Source organism: Cyphellophora attinorum, assembly GCF_001299255.1.
Source record: "Cyphellophora attinorum strain CBS 131958 chromosome Unknown Contig4, whole genome shotgun sequence".
Lineage (NCBI taxonomy): Eukaryota > Fungi > Ascomycota > Eurotiomycetes > Chaetothyriales > Cyphellophoraceae > Cyphellophora > Cyphellophora attinorum.
The window spans coordinates 1,168,865-1,185,068 of record NW_017253232.1 but is presented as its reverse complement, the minus strand read 5'-3'; the positions used below and the strand labels follow the sequence as shown (position 1 = coordinate 1,185,068).

Below are 16,204 nucleotides of genomic sequence, written 5' to 3'. Positions count from 1 at the left end.
TTCACAATTAATCTCAGGGCTCAGCTTGGACAGCCCGTCATGCATATCTTGCCTGTTTGTGTGCTACAGCAAGCAATAATGAGGACACAACGGGATTAGCAATACATCCCCACCATGCCAAGGACGAGGCAACCATTTTTCGATTTGCCTTGTCCTGCAGCCACAAGTATATTCTTCCTTTATGTCCGACGAGATTCGAAGCGCCCGCGATTTCACTCACCGAAATAATACTGTTGGCCAGTCCGCCTGAAGCACCTTTCATTGCAATCTACCACTTCAATGTTAGATTCAAGGCCATCCATTTTAACGACTTAGACTGGAAACCATCCCACCTGCTGAGGCCCGGCTCCCTTGATTGTGATACAATCTCAAGCTCGGATGAGTGCCATGTCGTGATGGCTTCCTCCAACACATCAGCACCGTCTTTCAAGCCCCTCCAGATTTCGTTCCCAGTGCCACGGCACCCACATCTCAGTCTTCAGGCACACTTGACTTTCCTTGACAGCTGCTCCATGGTTCATCTCACAACCAGTACACTAGGCGAGGGCGCCTCGACACATGCCCCACTCGGAAGCTTTGTCTATGCCATGCCAGATGTAAGTAGAACCCTGATACAGTACGGTTCAGACCGAATCTGTTCGTCACACCATAAGCACAGCTTAAGGCATGTACCCTGTTGACCAACCTCCTACAGCGGATCGACAATCGAAATACAATCAGCACAGCTCTATCGACCGAAGGCTCGAGCATAGACTACGCAACCCGACTGTCGAAGATATTGGCTAGGAGGCTGAATCAACCAATCTACGTGGGTTGCAGCATGAACTTTGCCGGTATAACGGCGGAAGAGGAAATGGAAGGAATAGCTGCCATCGTTGGGAAAATAGTGGAAGCGTCCGAACGCTATTCACCTGCGCATCCAACAAGACCTCTCACGAACGGTGATGTGTGGTGACGCAAATGCTACGGCCATCGGAAACCGCTTCCCGCGCCGACATACAGCCCCATGAAGTTAGTGCTGTAGGTCTGTCCAGTGTCCAAAAGGTCCATACGAACCCCGGGAAAAGATGGGTTTCATCGACCGGAGAACAACTACAGTACATCTGCCGTGCCAATCACACGGGCCTGTCATGGCGTGGCTGGGAGAATGCTTTTTTGAGCCCCTTCTTGGGGTCAACATGCTTCAGGGATATGTACCACCTCAGAGATATGCTTTCCCCTCGCCGCTTTCCCAAAGGCGGTGAAGTCATTGATTTGAAGATGCTTTGCAGTTCCGAGCAGACCAATGCGCACAGCACTGTCCCCTGAAGAGACGACTTCTTCCCGGTGGCTCATGTCCGAGAGCCCGTGGCTCTGTGGGAAAGCTACCGATAGCCTCAATGACGTCGGTCTGGCAGGCTGCGGTGATCTTCTGCTCCTCGTCTGGTGAATGCGCAAGTTTCTCATCATGCAGTATGTCTTCATGATCTCAGTCATCGTTCTTATCATTGAAAGCTACCTTGTTGAGCTCAGCATCGACTTGTGGATTGTTCTCATGGTCGCTGTCAAGAAGCTCGTTGTCGATGTCCAAGTCATTGTCTTCTTTGTGGGACTCAGCATGAATGTACTCGTCATCGTTACTATTAATGAGTGCCTCGCAGTCAGAGTTGCAGGTCTCTGAAGTCTCTCTCTCTCCTCTGCACAGCAATTAGCTACTCTGCTTCCCCTTTGAGAAATGGAGCCGTTGGCTATGTTCTGGGTCTTGAGCAGTCGCCTCTTGACACCGATAGCGTGAGCAGTGACGCCGAATCGTGATACACTTGATGATGACATGCTGAAGGCGATGACTGTGTGACAATCGATGGCAGTAGGAAGGAAAGGCGAGTTCCGAGGCGTCTGATACAAAGCGAACTCTCGGCATCCGATGGAAGCGTCCCAACGCCATCGACCGGCACATTCCAATGGACCTCTGACGAACGGCGATGTAGCCTGATGAGCGAGCTATTGCCTTCGACACGCGCCTCGCCGAGCTACATATTCGGCTGCGCATCCTCCATATCTGCCTCCAACAGATACAGCTCACAAGACATACCTAAAAGCCTTGTTGTCCAGCTCAGTCATATCCAGCATGCCGCCCTCAATGCCTTCTCTTCTGACCTTGACGTCCACATCTGTCTGAAGATGTTCTCCACCGTCGCCACTTACAGCCTGTTCTCGGTCGCGCTTCTTGTTGGCCATCCACATGTAGACGTACAGCACAATGATAGCGATCAACTTGACGACATATCCAACCAGCATTGCAATATAGGCCGAATGATAGCCAGGCTTTTCCGAGTCTTTGAACGTCTGCGGGCCAATGATGTTACCAACACAATACCCTGTAAACAAGATCGCGCTTGTGAGCTGCTTTTTGGTGTAGCCTGTGGGACGACATACGTCAGCATTGAAGGCCTCCGCATGCTATGCAGGAGCGACAACTGATCACCCTGTGACATTTCACTTACCAGCAATATTCGATGACACGATCGTCAGACTCATACTGAAGCCCAGACCCTGGAAATAGCACAACCACAGTGCCACCAGTCTGCCCCATTTATTGCTGTTTGGCAGTCCAACCAACAGTCCGGCACCTAAGATGCAGATACTGTTTGCAACAATCATCGTCGGGAATCTGAGATTCTTGAACCGACTGCAGATATATCCCCCAGTAATGAGTGCAAGGAACTGTACCGCCCCACCAGGAATTTGCATATACTGCGTTCCCAGCGTGCTGAAACCGAAGCTCTTGACGATGATACTGGCGAAGCTCGTCAGCGCCGCATTTGGGATCTGCGCGCCTGTCGCCATGATGAACAAGATCCACGTCTTTGGATCGCGGATGGTCTGAATGAGCTGGTAACGCTTAAAGTGGTGGTTCTTGATGCCCTGGCGATTTGCTGCGACGCGGTTCACGGCCACGGCGCGTTCCTGAGGGGTCAGGAATTTGGCAGTAGAGGGCAGATCAGGCAGGAAGACAAGTGCTGCCAGACCAGCAGCGATCGAGCACGAGCCGAGAACGAGGAAGATGTACATCCATCGAGGCAGACCGTGCTTGATATTGCCGACAGCGTAACCAATAAGGCCACCGAACATGGTGGCTATCCCGTTCGTGCAATAGTAAGACTCCAGACGCAGAGGCTGCTCTGCTGAGCGGTACCAGATCGACATAATGAGGACGAATCCAGGATTAACGACACTCTCGAAGAATCCAAGCAGGAACCGGTTGATGGCAATCCCGGCGAAGTTCGTACATGCCGGAGTCGTGATGAGAATTATGCCCCAGATGGTCGTCGTAACACCAATGACTTTGCCCAGCGGGAGCCGCTGTATGACATATCCGGCAGGGAACTGACTCGTGAGATATCCAAAGTAAAACAAGGAGCCCAACCACGAGAAGTCCTGGCCATGGAGGTTTGTGCCTTCCTGCAGGCCATACACACTCGCGTAATTTATCCCGTTCTTATCTACATAAGAATTAGTAAGAGCCACAGTAACAGGGACAGAAGGGTAATCCCCTGGCCGGGGTCATATCGCCAAGGTGTTTGTTGCAATACTCATACCAACTTACCTATATATTGCAGGAAATAGACGACGCTGCCGGTATTTGTCAGCCTAAACCAGTATTTTGAGACTTCGCGACGGGTAGGAGGGAGGTTGGCTTGAGGTCAGACAGTCGTCAATTCGTCGCCAGGAGGGCTTCAAAGATGGCGGCGCCTTAGTCAGGACTTCCAGATAACCCGAGACATCATTCGAGACCAGTGTCACTGATGCTAAACCGAGACTGTCTGCTGGTCGACTGATGGTTCAGGCTCGCGAAAAGCGGGCAGACTTACATAAGGATCGGTATCAAGCGTTGGTCGATCTTGCGTAGGACACGTTTCTCTTCAGCCGGATCAATTTCTTGATCGGCATTGTCCTTGTAGATGGCATAGTTGTCGTCGAGATCAGATGAGTAGGCGGACTTGTCGTCAACAGCTGATGTCGAAGGACTGTGAGCAGTAATCTTGTCCTCAAGCCCTGCTGAGTCGCGATTCTGGCCAACCATCTTCTTTCTGGTCCACGTGGTTACCGTGTGGCTGCAGAGAAGGACGAAGTAGCAGCAAAGGCTGTACTTAAGGACGGGCTTCGGGGCATGCCAAAGGGAGCCACGACCGAGAAAGCATGGCGGCCATCAAGCTCGTGGCGGTAATCGGTGCTGGAGCTTAGCATCTCGGTTCCTGGACCGACCACCGGTAGCAACGTCACAACTGGAAGATGTCCATCCGACAAGCGCGAGCGTGATGGAGCATGCGGTCCTCGAACCGAGTAGTGGGATGCTAAGAAGACTCCTTGTGAAGGTGATGAGTGATGTTTTTTGGAGAGGCTATCGATGGTGCAATCCGCTACTAGCGATCACGACATCTGTGACATTTCTGGTTCGTGGGATCCTGATCCTTACCTCAATCGAGGTTTTGTGTCATTGCACAAGGTCTGTCGAGCACTGCACGAGTCGACACCTGGTATCATCTCTTGGTGCTCGAGTTGATACAGGACACAACTAAGCAAGAAGTCCAACCTTGCAAGTCAACGGTAAGTACGAGCCAAGACTTGTTGCCAAGAACGTTCCTCCGCCCTGACCTTGGGACGCATCTGAGCACCCCAAGTTGACGTTTGCAGCTCACCTGGGTCACGCGTATTGCCGCAAGTCAGGCCTACTCATACCAGTTCGTGGTGGCCGCTAGAGACGCAGCCGAGCCTACGGCTGCAAAGCGTGTCGCAGATTATGCATTGAGCCAGGTCCTGCGAGATAGACTCGTTTGCGCTGACCATCTCGCCGTCCGCGGCCCAAATGCAACACGTCTGGCGGTATGAGCTTTGGCGATAGCGACTGAGGCCAGGCTTGAGTCTTCAACAGCTTGCGTACACAATGTTGGTCCTCATGCTGGTTACGAAGAGGTGCTGCCACGCTTAGGTCGACCTTGGACCACGACTTGTACCACAGAGAGTATACCTTGAAAGCAAAGGATGAACTTCAGAACCTGCCCTCATCAATCTCGAAGTTGTTGACCAGATTAAAGGTTAGGAGCGTTGAGAATAAGGTAGTAAAAGAGGACAGCGAACGGCTAGACGTCTATGCATTTGAAGTATAAGTCGGGCAAGTGGGTGATAGTGGTCCTGCTTTGTAGACAACGGTGAACCGTGGGCAATGAACCGCAGACGGCGTGGCTGGGTCTCTCATGTGGAAGTCATACTTTATGCGCTGCACTCGTTTGCTGCAGTCATGTGTACCAAACGTTTACCTTTTATAGATCGAGCACAAGATGACAGCATCGGTGGAGAAGGTCAGACCTCGCAGCTTTCGATGCCCTTACTCCCTTCGCCTGGCATCTCATGGGGTGCTCGGCGCTGCTCGCTGATCGCGAGCCACGCCACCGCTGCCACGCGCATTGAACCGACCGCCATCGATCATGAGTACGACCGAGCAAGTTGCCGAGTCGATGCGTCGACATGCTCCATATGTTACACGCCGATTGTGGCATGCAGGACACCTTTACGGATGTCGGTATCCAGGTGATTGAAACATCAAGGTTTGGAAGTCGTCTGCAGCCAAGGACAAAGCCCAAATGCGATGATGGCTGTGTTATTTCTCCTTGGCATCGGGTGATCGCCGCTGTGCTGGTGGTACAATGCAATCAAGTGGTGGGCACATCGACGGCATGATGCCCGGACGGCATCCTGCAATTCAACAAGAGCATGTTTGTGACGATTGCCATACGGGTGTGATGATCATTAGGCTCGAGATCCATAGTCGGTGAGGCACACTGCGCGCTAGATAACCAGTAGTGACTTGACAGCTTGGCAGGTGTGAAACGTTGGCCGGAGACTCATGGAGACTAAAGGCTTCAGCGTTATGCTATGATGGAATAGAGTGTTATTCTGGGTAGGTGAAACACCACGCATGCTGCCGGAGTGGAAGTAGAGAGGCACTACGCAGTCACAGTCTGACGCTGCCAATGTGATAACTCGACGACGCGACGTGGACAGTAGCGGAAAATGTCGGCAACTTTGAAAGATCGGACAATGGAAACTCTGTTGTGGAACGAAGGTCTACGAGCTCAGCCTCAAAAGCAGGAGATTTCATATGCAGCATGGCGCAATGATCTTCACAGGGATCCCCACCTAGTAGCTTTGGAGGCTGACGGGAGGGCCGGGATACGCTCGGATATGAGCTTATCTCGATCGCATCCTTTCTTCTCAGGCACACCTTCCCTTCATGCAGATGCACTTGCCCAGACCTGCCAACGCGTACTGATACAGCAGCTTGCCGCTATTAATATCATGATGTTTCGAAGACTCTTTGATACGGTGGAAGACGTCAGAAGGCCGACATGATGTCAATCAATAGGGAGAGTCCGGATCGGCCTTTAAGTTGGCACTATGCTTTCAGTTGCTGCGCACGAGCATCCCTGGGGTGCGAAAATGTGCTCTGTACCATCAAGGGCTGATCACGATACAGCCTTTCCATGTATACTTATGGACGGAAAGGCATGTGTGGTACCCGCGGGAATGTGAGAACAAAGGACCTGCCGATCAGCGTGACGACGACCGCAATGTCTACGCAATCTCTGATGGATATCGACAGGACCAAGTAAGCCTTGGCCGGGCTGGGCATAGACTTCGAGTGACCCCAGCGGACCGACGTGACTGCATGGAGTCCTCCCCACTGGGCCCTGCGCGCAACAAACAACGAGAAGAGTATTAAACGCTGGCCTGCATCATGTCTTCTTCTCCAGCATGCATTGACACTGCAGTACAATCGCGACTGCCAAATGGACAAGCGCAGCGACTTTGCTGTTTTCCCCTTTCCTTCGTGCCTGGAGATGGTGAATTCCGAGGACATGGCAGGAGACATAGAAGCCCAGAAAGGATCAGTCCCTCCTATGCTGACATTTGCGGACTTCAAGCGCGATTCATACCATCGTCGTGATAGCAGACCGAAGCTTTCTCTTTCAGCAACGATGTCTCGAAGCACGACACTGACCGAGAATACTCCCGTGGCATCTAGCCGCAGCTCCAGAACATTGGAGGAGGGAAAGTATCATGACGGAGCACCCAGCAATCGCTCTCAGATGTTCGGTTCCGTCCGAGACTACCTCGAGCAGGAACTCGTGGCCAAATACATGGGAGCCGTCATCTTACTCTGCTTCTTCGTCTCCGGCCTCATCGATGCCGTCGCATTCAACTCATGGAATTGCTTCGTTGGCATGCAAACAGGTCAGTCGTCCACTACCATTTTTCCTGCCCCTATTAACTCGCTGCATTCAGGCAACACGATTTTCGCCGCGCTCGGCCTCTCCGGACAACCAGAAGCCACCCACAACCGCCAGTACTACAAGTCCCTTCTCGCCATCGCCGCTTTCTGCTTGGGCACGCTGTTCTTCAACTTCCTCCACCGTCGTCCAACCAACTTCCACTCCCTGCCCGCCTCCCGCCGTCGTTGGATTCTCGTCACATCCTTCTGCATACAGACAATCATGGTTGCTACAGCCGCCAGCCTCGTCACGGCACATCTCGTGTCCAATAGGCCGTACATCAGTGGCGTCTTCTCCTCGGGAAGTCAGAAGGATGAGCCGCATATCAGATCGAGGATGATCTGGCTAGACCTTTGTCCCATTGCTTTACTAGCATTCGGCGCCGCCGGTCAGGTCACGTTGAGTCGTGTGCTAGGGTTGATGGAGCTGCCCACTACGGTATTGAGTGCGCTTTTCCATGACTTCACGGCCGATCTCTACAACCTGAAGTGGGCGTGGGATAAGAGCATGTCAGTCAAGGGTTTCTTCTTGGTTGAGGAGAGAAGACAGCTGACGCGACTGAACTCCATCGTTGCATTGTTCTTGGGCGGGTATGTTGGTGGGCGGATGTACAAAAGTCCCATGGGAATGGCGGGTGCCCTCTGGTTTGCGGTGGGCATCAAATTCTGTATCACGGTCGCCTTTCTGCTGTGGAAGAAGGAGACAGCTGTAGCTGAGCAGGAAGAGACGGAGATGCCGCAACGTGGGGGACCAGAGACTCTGCCAAAGTGAGAGGGACAGAGTGCTGGCTGAGCTGTAGGGATGGCCGTGATCTCTCAAGCTGCACTTGGGTGCTTTCTCCGATCTGTCACCTCACAGTGCTTCTTTACTGATGAAGTGGCTAGAATTCGGATGAGCCTCACTGCGACGTCACTTGGGCGGTAGCGTTTATCGTTCGTTTCCTGACTAGGGAGGGCGCTGTACAAGTTGGACACGACTTGCATGCTAAGGAGCCTATGATAGAGACTCGACTGCTTTCAACGACTCTCGGGGCTAGCGTTAAAATGAGAATCGTCCAGGTCTTTTTTCCACAACCTACCTCTGCCATGTTTCTCATTCGTGTGTGAGAAAGCGCGCTTGTGGCGCCATGTCACAGCTTACCAGCACAGACCTTGCTGAGCTCGCACAACAGACGAGACTCGAGACATCGAAGATACACTGAGCGGGTCGAACACTTTTGTCTACCAGCTATAGGCTTTGCTCTGCTAGGTCGAGGTACAAATGCTTGAAATCGCAAACTTTGAAACTGCTGGAGCTTGACAATGCTGGGCTGGGGTTCACATTCATGTTAGCGCTGGCATACTTGTTGTGCTCGTGTCACCACCAGCCATGTTTGTCAGCTGATCCTTCTGGATCACAGGCCTAGGTCTTGACGTCTGGTTCGGTACGGCCGATGAACTTCTGCAACTGCAGCAGCTCTTGAGCGACGCCAACCGAATCCTTCAGATACTGCTGCGTATCCTCTCCGACCTTGCTCTTGTCTTCCTCGAGCTTGTCGACGTAGAGACGAATGGTAGCGCCAGCACTGCCCGTGCCAGACAGTCTGACAACAACACGGGTAGTGTCGTCGAACTTGAAGTAAATGCCCTGACCCTTTGATACAGAGCCGTCGAGGTCAGTGTACGAGAAATCGCCCGCCTCGGTGACTTTGCGGCCTGCTACACTGGAGCCGACGGTGTCTTTAGCTGCAAGTTTCTCGCGAAGGTGTGCTACCATCTGGTTCGCTCCATCGCTGCTGACGTTCTCATAGTCGTACCTGGTAAAGTAGACGCGGCCATATGTGTTCCAGAACTGACTCTGGATCTCAGCGATCGAAGGCAGCTTGCCAGTATCCTTGTTCACGCCGGCCATAATGTTGAGCCAGGCACATACAGCCCATAGGCCATCTTTCTCACGGATGTGGTTGGAGCCAGTACCGAATGATTCCTCGCCGCAGATAGACATCTTGTCAGAGTCGAATAGAGCACAGAAGAACTTCCAGCCAGTTGGCACCACGTATGTCTCCAGACCTTGCTTCTTGCCAACCAGATCCAGGGCGCTCGATGTGGGGAATGAACGAGCTAGACCATAGACTCCCTGCTTCTGGAAGTATGGGATATACTGCTTAGCATAATGTGCGATGATGGCCAATGAGTCGCCTGGTGAGACGAAGGCATTCTTGCCGTAGATCATGTTTCGGTCTCCATCACCGTCGGATGCTGCTCCAAAGTGGATGCCGTCTGCGTCGACACGTTCGACAAGCGAGTGGGCATACGTCAGGTTTGGGTCTGGGTGACCTCCGTTGAAGTCGGGGCTTGGCTCGCAGTTTTGTGTACTCGATGGAGGTAGACCAAGCTCTTTCTGGAAGATGGCGACTGCATATGGTCCGGTGACACCGGATAGACCATCGAAGAGGACCTTGAAGTCGGGTTGTGCTTTGAAGAAGGAGCGGATGAGTTCGAAGTCGAAAATCTCCTTCATGTACTTCACATAATCGTCGACTGAGTCGATGATCTCCACTTCGAGCTTGCCATACTTCCTTGACCCAATGGTTGAAATGTCGACGTCTGGAATATTCTCAATCTTGTAGCTTGTCAAGCTCTTTGACTTTTGGTAGATCTTGTCTGTGACTGATTCGGGAGCAGGAGCGCCGTTGGAGAGGTTATACTTCATACCGAAGTCCTCGGTCGGGCCTGTAGGAGGTCAGAGACCGGCTTCGGTAGGTAAATGTTCATACTGACCACCTGGGTTGTGACTGGCTGTGAGCAAGATGCCACCAGTGGCTTTGCGCTTGCGGATGACATGGCTCGCAGCTGGAGTGCTCAGGATACCATTGTGGCCGATTAGGAGCTTCTTGACGCCGTAGGCAGCGCCAATTTTGGCAATTTTCTGAACAACCTCAGGGTTGTAGTATCTGCCATCACCACCAATGACAAGGAATGAACCTTCCACGCCTTCTGGTATTGACAGGAGGATTGCTGTGATGAAAGACTCGCTGTAATGAGGCTGCTGAAAGACCTTGACCTTCTTTCTCAGGCCTGATGTTCCTGGTCTGCCATTGGCTTTAGCCGGTTATACATTGTTGTCCCTCGATCACTTACTTCTGGTCCGAGAAGGACGAGAACTGGACTTCTTGTACCATGGTTGAGTCTCTGGGGGATGTTTTGAAGGCAATAGAAAAGTGCTCTTTCTCGACGAGCTCGAAAAGTAAAGTTAGCTGTCACTGACCGATCTCGAGAATGAATTATATCGCAGTTGCAGTTGTCCCGCCAAAATTTTGTTGATAGCTCAATTGCAGTTACCGCGGGGCAATTTTAGACGTCATGCCCGCCGTGTCGGAGAAACGGGGTCCAGCGCCGCCGCCCCGCTGACGGGGATTTTCCAATGCCTGCGCGGTGGAATTCCAAAACCCATGGCAACAGAATACCAAGCCGAAATCCTTCAGATCGCGTTCTGTGGTGCAGTGAACTATGTAGACATGCGTTCGACGTTCCTGAATTGACCCGCCGTGTCGCTGAGGCTGCCCCGGTCATGGACGCCCCTCATACATGACGAGGACAGACCAAGAAGCTAAGAGCAGCCCTGCCAGTGTAGCGTGACAGGACACGAATGCACCGGCGCCATATCGTCACACCTGGCGCTCAATGTGCCAAAGCGCGAACAGATGGATGCAATGGATACAGACGGTAAATCTACGCAGTGTGATGGTAGGTGCTAGGGCGCTGCGACGTTACTCCCAACCTGTACGGCTTCACAGTTGGAAGCAACAATTGTAGCCAAAATCGATCTGTTGCGATGGTTCAGGGTGCTTGGCGGCATCGCCGCGCGCTATCAGCGATCGTCCCAGGTTGGTGGCAGGGGCGATGGTAATGATATTGAACGCACACAGTCACAACACTGGATGGCTACGTGATTAGTTTGTAGCGCAATCCAGTACAGGCGCGGTAAGTGGTCGTAGATGTGTATGGTAAGCAGCGTGGAAGCACGTCGTGAGCAACTAAACCTAGCCGCCAACGCATTTGCCGGCATCAGATCTTCAAACCGCAACGCCACGGTACGGACACATCGACCGCATGGCATTTGTTCCGACAACGCGGGAGAGAATCATGCCCACCTGTTTGCTTGGTTCCGTGGGTACTCTTTTACTGGTCACCGTGATGACTGCCGATGCCTGTTGGTAAGGCGGATCATAATTCAGACCAGCGATCTGGCAGCAAAACTACCTTACAGCACCAACAGTCGCCTCGCGGCTTAGTACGAAGTAACGTCTGAAGGAACCATTGCACCTCAGTCTGGTCGGTGGTTGGCGAGAATCTAGATTGTCTCGATCCGACGGTATTGTTAGCAAAGATCTACCATCGCTCTAATGCACAGCGCAGATCTCTTTTCTCTTGTGTTCGACGAGCACTGATCGGCAGGATCGGCACCTGTTGCATACCGGTACGCAGGAGTAATTTTTTGGTCGCTGGATTTCCTACCCTTCCTGTCTCACCTTCTCGATCGGTTCGAATGCGGTGAAGGGCTATAGTTTGTTGTCCTCAGTCCAGCATCCTGTAAGTAAGCTTTGTATTGCGACTATGCCACGCAGAAGACCGTGATTGACCTGGTCGCACGAGAGGAAGTCGTTAGGGGCCGTTGACATGATCTCGAACGAAAATGCGTGCGTAGTGTCGACGAAGACCTCCGGCCAGCACGGCGCCACAGTGGCAGAAGACTATGTGCAGTGGCACTGTGGCAGCCACAAAAAGTCACATGACATACCGGCGTCTCTTATCCTGCTGAGTGTGAACGATCGTCCGATCTTCCATGCCGGTCTGAGTTTCGTAGAATTTTTCGAACCGGCAGTCTTCATCTGCGTTGCACAATTCGCGAGCACGGACCATCGATGCACACATGTGGACATTGACCAATCGGTGTGACCACTTAGACATCAGCTTGGCACACGGGAAGTCTGGCAATTTCGTCAGCGTTCGAAGCCTGAAACTTCCATTCGATATCCATGAAAGTCCGGAAGGGTGAGAACGACTGTGAGGCTGTTACCTACTGCTGCCACACGAGCGTGTCGCTATTGGCTGCTTGGGCTGAATGCTATGAATCCATCTACACCACGGTTCCAGAGCCACGCTCACAAATCCCTAGCAGCGTGTCAGAACAGGGCCCTCGTGACTCGTGCGACAGGCGAGATGTCCATCCAATTTCAGATATGCTCCACGTCCGAGGGTCTCTTTACTTCTCAGAGATAGAACCTGTGTTCATTGGTCAAGTCTCCTGAGCATTGCAGCCCGGGACATCCATTTCGGCACCAAAGGTGAGATTTATTCTGCTCAGTGCTCGAAGTACTCTTGCAATAACTTTAGCACTATCACAGACACAGAAACATTGCCGGCTACCGGGCTGCCGTGGGCTTGGAACAAATTTCAGAAATCACCCTCTAGTTGACCACACATCAATAGTAGCATAATGATAGTACTGTATCACTGAAGATCAATGGGCGCAATGATCGCAGCCGCCTGCTCTTCCGCAGTCGGGTTGTGGCTGCTCGCGTGGCAGGTCATGAACAACAAAATCCGATCTGACACCAACACGGCAGCTACGGCCGCTGATTGTTCCGTGTGAAGGCATGCAAGCGGACTCCCTGTCGACATGGAGGCCATGCTCTGCTCCAAGGCATTGGACTTGAACGTGGCAGCAGGCAAATCAGCGCAGTGCCTTATCCACAACACGAGTCGAAGGAGCACACGTATGATGTGCCAGGTCTGTACAACTAGTACGACTCTCAGCGAATGGCTGCATCGCAAGATCAACCATAACCGACATGGACTTTCCGGAACACCTTAGCTTCTGTGGCCTGCAAAGCCAGCCCGTACTGCGTAGCGCTGACCGTGTTCAATAACAGCCTTTCTTGCCGTGCCATCGAAACCTCGAGGATGTACAAGTTACCCGCAATCGTGATAGCTGCTTCCTTGACGTACACAAGCGCATGCAATTGGCTGTAGCACGAGGTCTTGACGTGCGGTCTCAGATCTGCGGACGTTCGAAGTGGACTAGTTCCAGAATGCAATGACTGGCTGTAAGCGAGCGCAGGCCCAAAATTTCAAGGTAGATGAGGGAGATTCTGGTCTATGGAGCCCGGTGCTCAAGCGCCTGGTTCGTCGCCCGTCCCTACGAAGTTTAGCGCAAATGAAATGCACGCGTAAGTCTGAGACCGCTCGGTCTCAGCTTGCACTCAATGGCATGGATCCGCAGACACCCTCATCCAGGAGTTCAACACAAGAAAAGCCACCTGCAGGACAGCGCGCGAGCGAAGAGGGAAGGCCAAAAGTCTGACCCACAGCCTGAGCGCATGGCGCACCCTGCTGGTTTGGACGCTCTCACAGTTTGAGCACGAAGGACTCACCGGCGAGCCGATGTATGGCTGATCCTATCGCTCAGTTCGTCTCAGGTCCCGGTCTTAATAATTGACCTGGCGTTTCGTCTCACCAATAGCAGCTCTGGCTACGCTGCGTGGCCTACTAATTAGCGATACGCAACGACTCAAAGATGTGTACATTGCCGGTCCGACGGAGTAGCTCAAAAGTAGAAGCCCGCTGCCTGTGTTGCGTTGATGGAGGCTCGAAATGTGGCAAAGTCGATCTGCCACCTGCTGCGAGTTGTTGGGCTGGGTGGCAACAACAGTCATCGTGTGAGAATGTGGCAGGTTCTACTTGACGGTCACAGCAGGGGCGTCCATCCAGCAATCTCGCCCAGGTCGCCCCATAACGCCAGCATCCGGGTTGGTCAGAGCTGGTGTTTGTATGCAGCAAAGTGCCCGCTAGACTCAACAACACCCCTGTCTAGCGTACTCTCAAGGCACTGAAGGAATGCTGATCGGTTGCAACTCTGTGACCAGAAATGCACGCAAACACGGGAAACGGGGTCGATGCTCAACATGTCTTCGCCTCATCTTGCTATCCACATCTTGAACTAGCTCTGCCGCCTAGTCCCTCACGCCATTCCGAATCAGAATATGGGCCGACTCGTCATCTGGCATCAGACGACTGGCCAGGGTGTGATGCTGATGCACATCAGTGGACTTTTTTTGCCTCCAATCTATTCGCAGCGCTACCTGAACAGTCTTTGCCCCACTGGTATGGGCGAACTGTGCTTTCTAGAGTGAGGCGTCATACCTACCCTAGATAGAAAAGGTATACTATCGCCTCCTACGCTTCAACAACACCAGAATCACTATCTCGACAACACTTCCATCCAACACCTCACTCGGCGCCCTCTCCTCTCTCAACACCTCCCATCGGCAGTCTCTCTGGTCTACATCCGGATTTCAATTCAACTTCAGTCCTTCATTCCCATCTTGCTGCCGCGCCCCCAACAACGCCTTTAGCTACAGGCCATTGGACCCACGGCTACTATATACCAAGGATAGGCCTCTGAATTCTTGGGACTGGTAGCACCATATACGAACACCTACGTCGGCAACCGCACCAGTTGGATCCATGTTTTGAGCAGCTCCTTCTCTTTGGTTTTTGTGGTCCCTTTTCCTTCATCAAGTACTTGGTACTTTTGGGCTCTCCCAATAATGCTGCCCACGCCACCTCCATCACCTCAATTGTCGACATGTCTTCCACCTGAGGCACGATTAGGATGCATCCTGGCTGGCCGTTTGGAGCTCACTTCGATCCTCGGACACGGCGCATTTGGCGTTGTCTATCAGGCTGTTGACGTCTTGACCAACACTACCTACGCTGTGAAAGCTCTACCGAAAGCTGGTCTCGATGCACGGCAAAAGCGGATCCAGGGACGCGAGATCGCTCTCCACTACCAAGCAAGCCAGCACCCAAATGTGTTGGGCATGCAAAGGATCCTGGAGAGTCCGGACTGCACCTTCGTAGTTCTGGAGTATTGCCCTGAGGGTGATCTATTTGCCAATATCACGGAACAAGGTCGGTACGTTGGAGACGACCATCTGGCCAAGCACGTTTTCCTCCAAATTTTGGACGCCGTGCGATATTGTCATTCGGTTGGTATCTATCACCGCGACCTGAAGCCTGAGAATATTCTCGTAAAGGATCATGGCCACACCGTCAAGCTTGCCGATTTTGGTCTCGCAACGAAAGATAGCGTCTCGAACGACTACGGCTGTGGATCTACTTTTTACATGTCACCTGGTATGTTTTTGTCCTCTCCTTTCATGTCATAACTCTAACAATCATTAGAATGTGGCCATAGCCAGCCCCACGCCCGCTACGCGACCGCTCCCAATGATGTCTGGAGCCTTGGCGTCGTTCTGGTCAACCTGACCTGTGGTCGCAATCCATGGAAGAAGGCCTCTCTTGAAGACTCGACCTTTCGTGCTTTCGTAAAGGATCCAAATTTCTTGAGATCAATTCTCAATATCACCCCCGAGCTCAACCACATCCTGGAACGCATCTTTGAGTGTGACATTCGACGTCGCATTGGCCTAGATGAGCTACGGGAGTTGATTGTTGCTTGCCCTCAATTTACGACCTTCTACTCCGAATTGGCACCTAGTCCACCCAGGTCGCCCGTCGAGTATGCTCCTGCTACTGTTGATGCCATGGACTGTGCCGCCACTGCGCCATCGTCACCCGAGACCGATATCCTCCGTCAGAGCCTCAGGTTCACCTCGCCCGCTTCCCAATGGTCTATGTTCTCGCCGTCCTCGAAACAAAACTCGATCTACTCTACTACATCCTCGGATTCTGGATACGACTCCGACGCTTCTTACACCGAAGTCTCCAATAATCAACCTTTCAACTTCTACGGTAACCTCATACCGTTCCAGGAGCAGAACAAAGGCCCGTACTTCACACATCAACCCTATGTGGCCACCAACATCACCGCATATTAATCGCCCTACG

At 52.5% G+C, this 16,204-nt stretch overlaps 4 protein-coding genes across 4 annotated transcripts; 2 read left to right on the top strand and 2 right to left on the bottom strand.

Annotated features, from left to right (window-relative positions):
- Positions 1 to 1,468: 1,468 nt before the first annotated feature.
- Positions 1,469 to 4,063, bottom strand: AB675_6566 (putative transporter; the record flags this gene model as incomplete). The annotated part of the gene is made up of 5 exons (XM_018146865.1): positions 1,469 to 1,676; positions 2,072 to 2,399; positions 2,484 to 3,482; positions 3,587 to 3,612; positions 3,852 to 4,063. 5 exons carry the CDS (start codon positions 4,061 to 4,063, stop codon positions 1,469 to 1,471), a joined length of 1,773 nt encoding a protein of 590 aa, XP_018003831.1.
- A 2,953-nt stretch (positions 4,064 to 7,016) lies between these two features.
- Positions 7,017 to 8,081, top strand: AB675_6565 (uncharacterized protein; the record flags this gene model as incomplete). The annotated part of the gene is made up of 2 exons (XM_018146864.1): positions 7,017 to 7,272; positions 7,324 to 8,081. The coding sequence occupies 2 exons, from the start codon at positions 7,017 to 7,019 to the stop codon at positions 8,079 to 8,081; spliced, it is 1,014 nt and encodes a 337-aa protein (XP_018004016.1).
- Positions 8,082 to 8,711: 630 nt separating this feature from the next.
- Positions 8,712 to 10,470, bottom strand: AB675_6564 (Phosphoglucomutase; the record flags this gene model as incomplete). Its single annotated transcript, XM_018146863.1, has 3 exons — positions 8,712 to 10,021; positions 10,070 to 10,380; positions 10,430 to 10,470. 3 exons carry the CDS (start codon positions 10,468 to 10,470, stop codon positions 8,712 to 8,714), a joined length of 1,662 nt encoding a protein of 553 aa, XP_018003697.1.
- A 4,431-nt stretch (positions 10,471 to 14,901) lies between these two features.
- AB675_6563 (Negative regulator of sexual conjugation and meiosis) lies at positions 14,902 to 16,194 on the top strand (the record flags this gene model as incomplete). The annotated part of the gene is made up of 2 exons (XM_018146862.1): positions 14,902 to 15,490; positions 15,539 to 16,194. 2 exons carry the CDS (start codon positions 14,902 to 14,904, stop codon positions 16,192 to 16,194), a joined length of 1,245 nt encoding a protein of 414 aa, XP_018003961.1.
- Between the last annotated feature and the right edge of the window lie 10 nt (positions 16,195 to 16,204).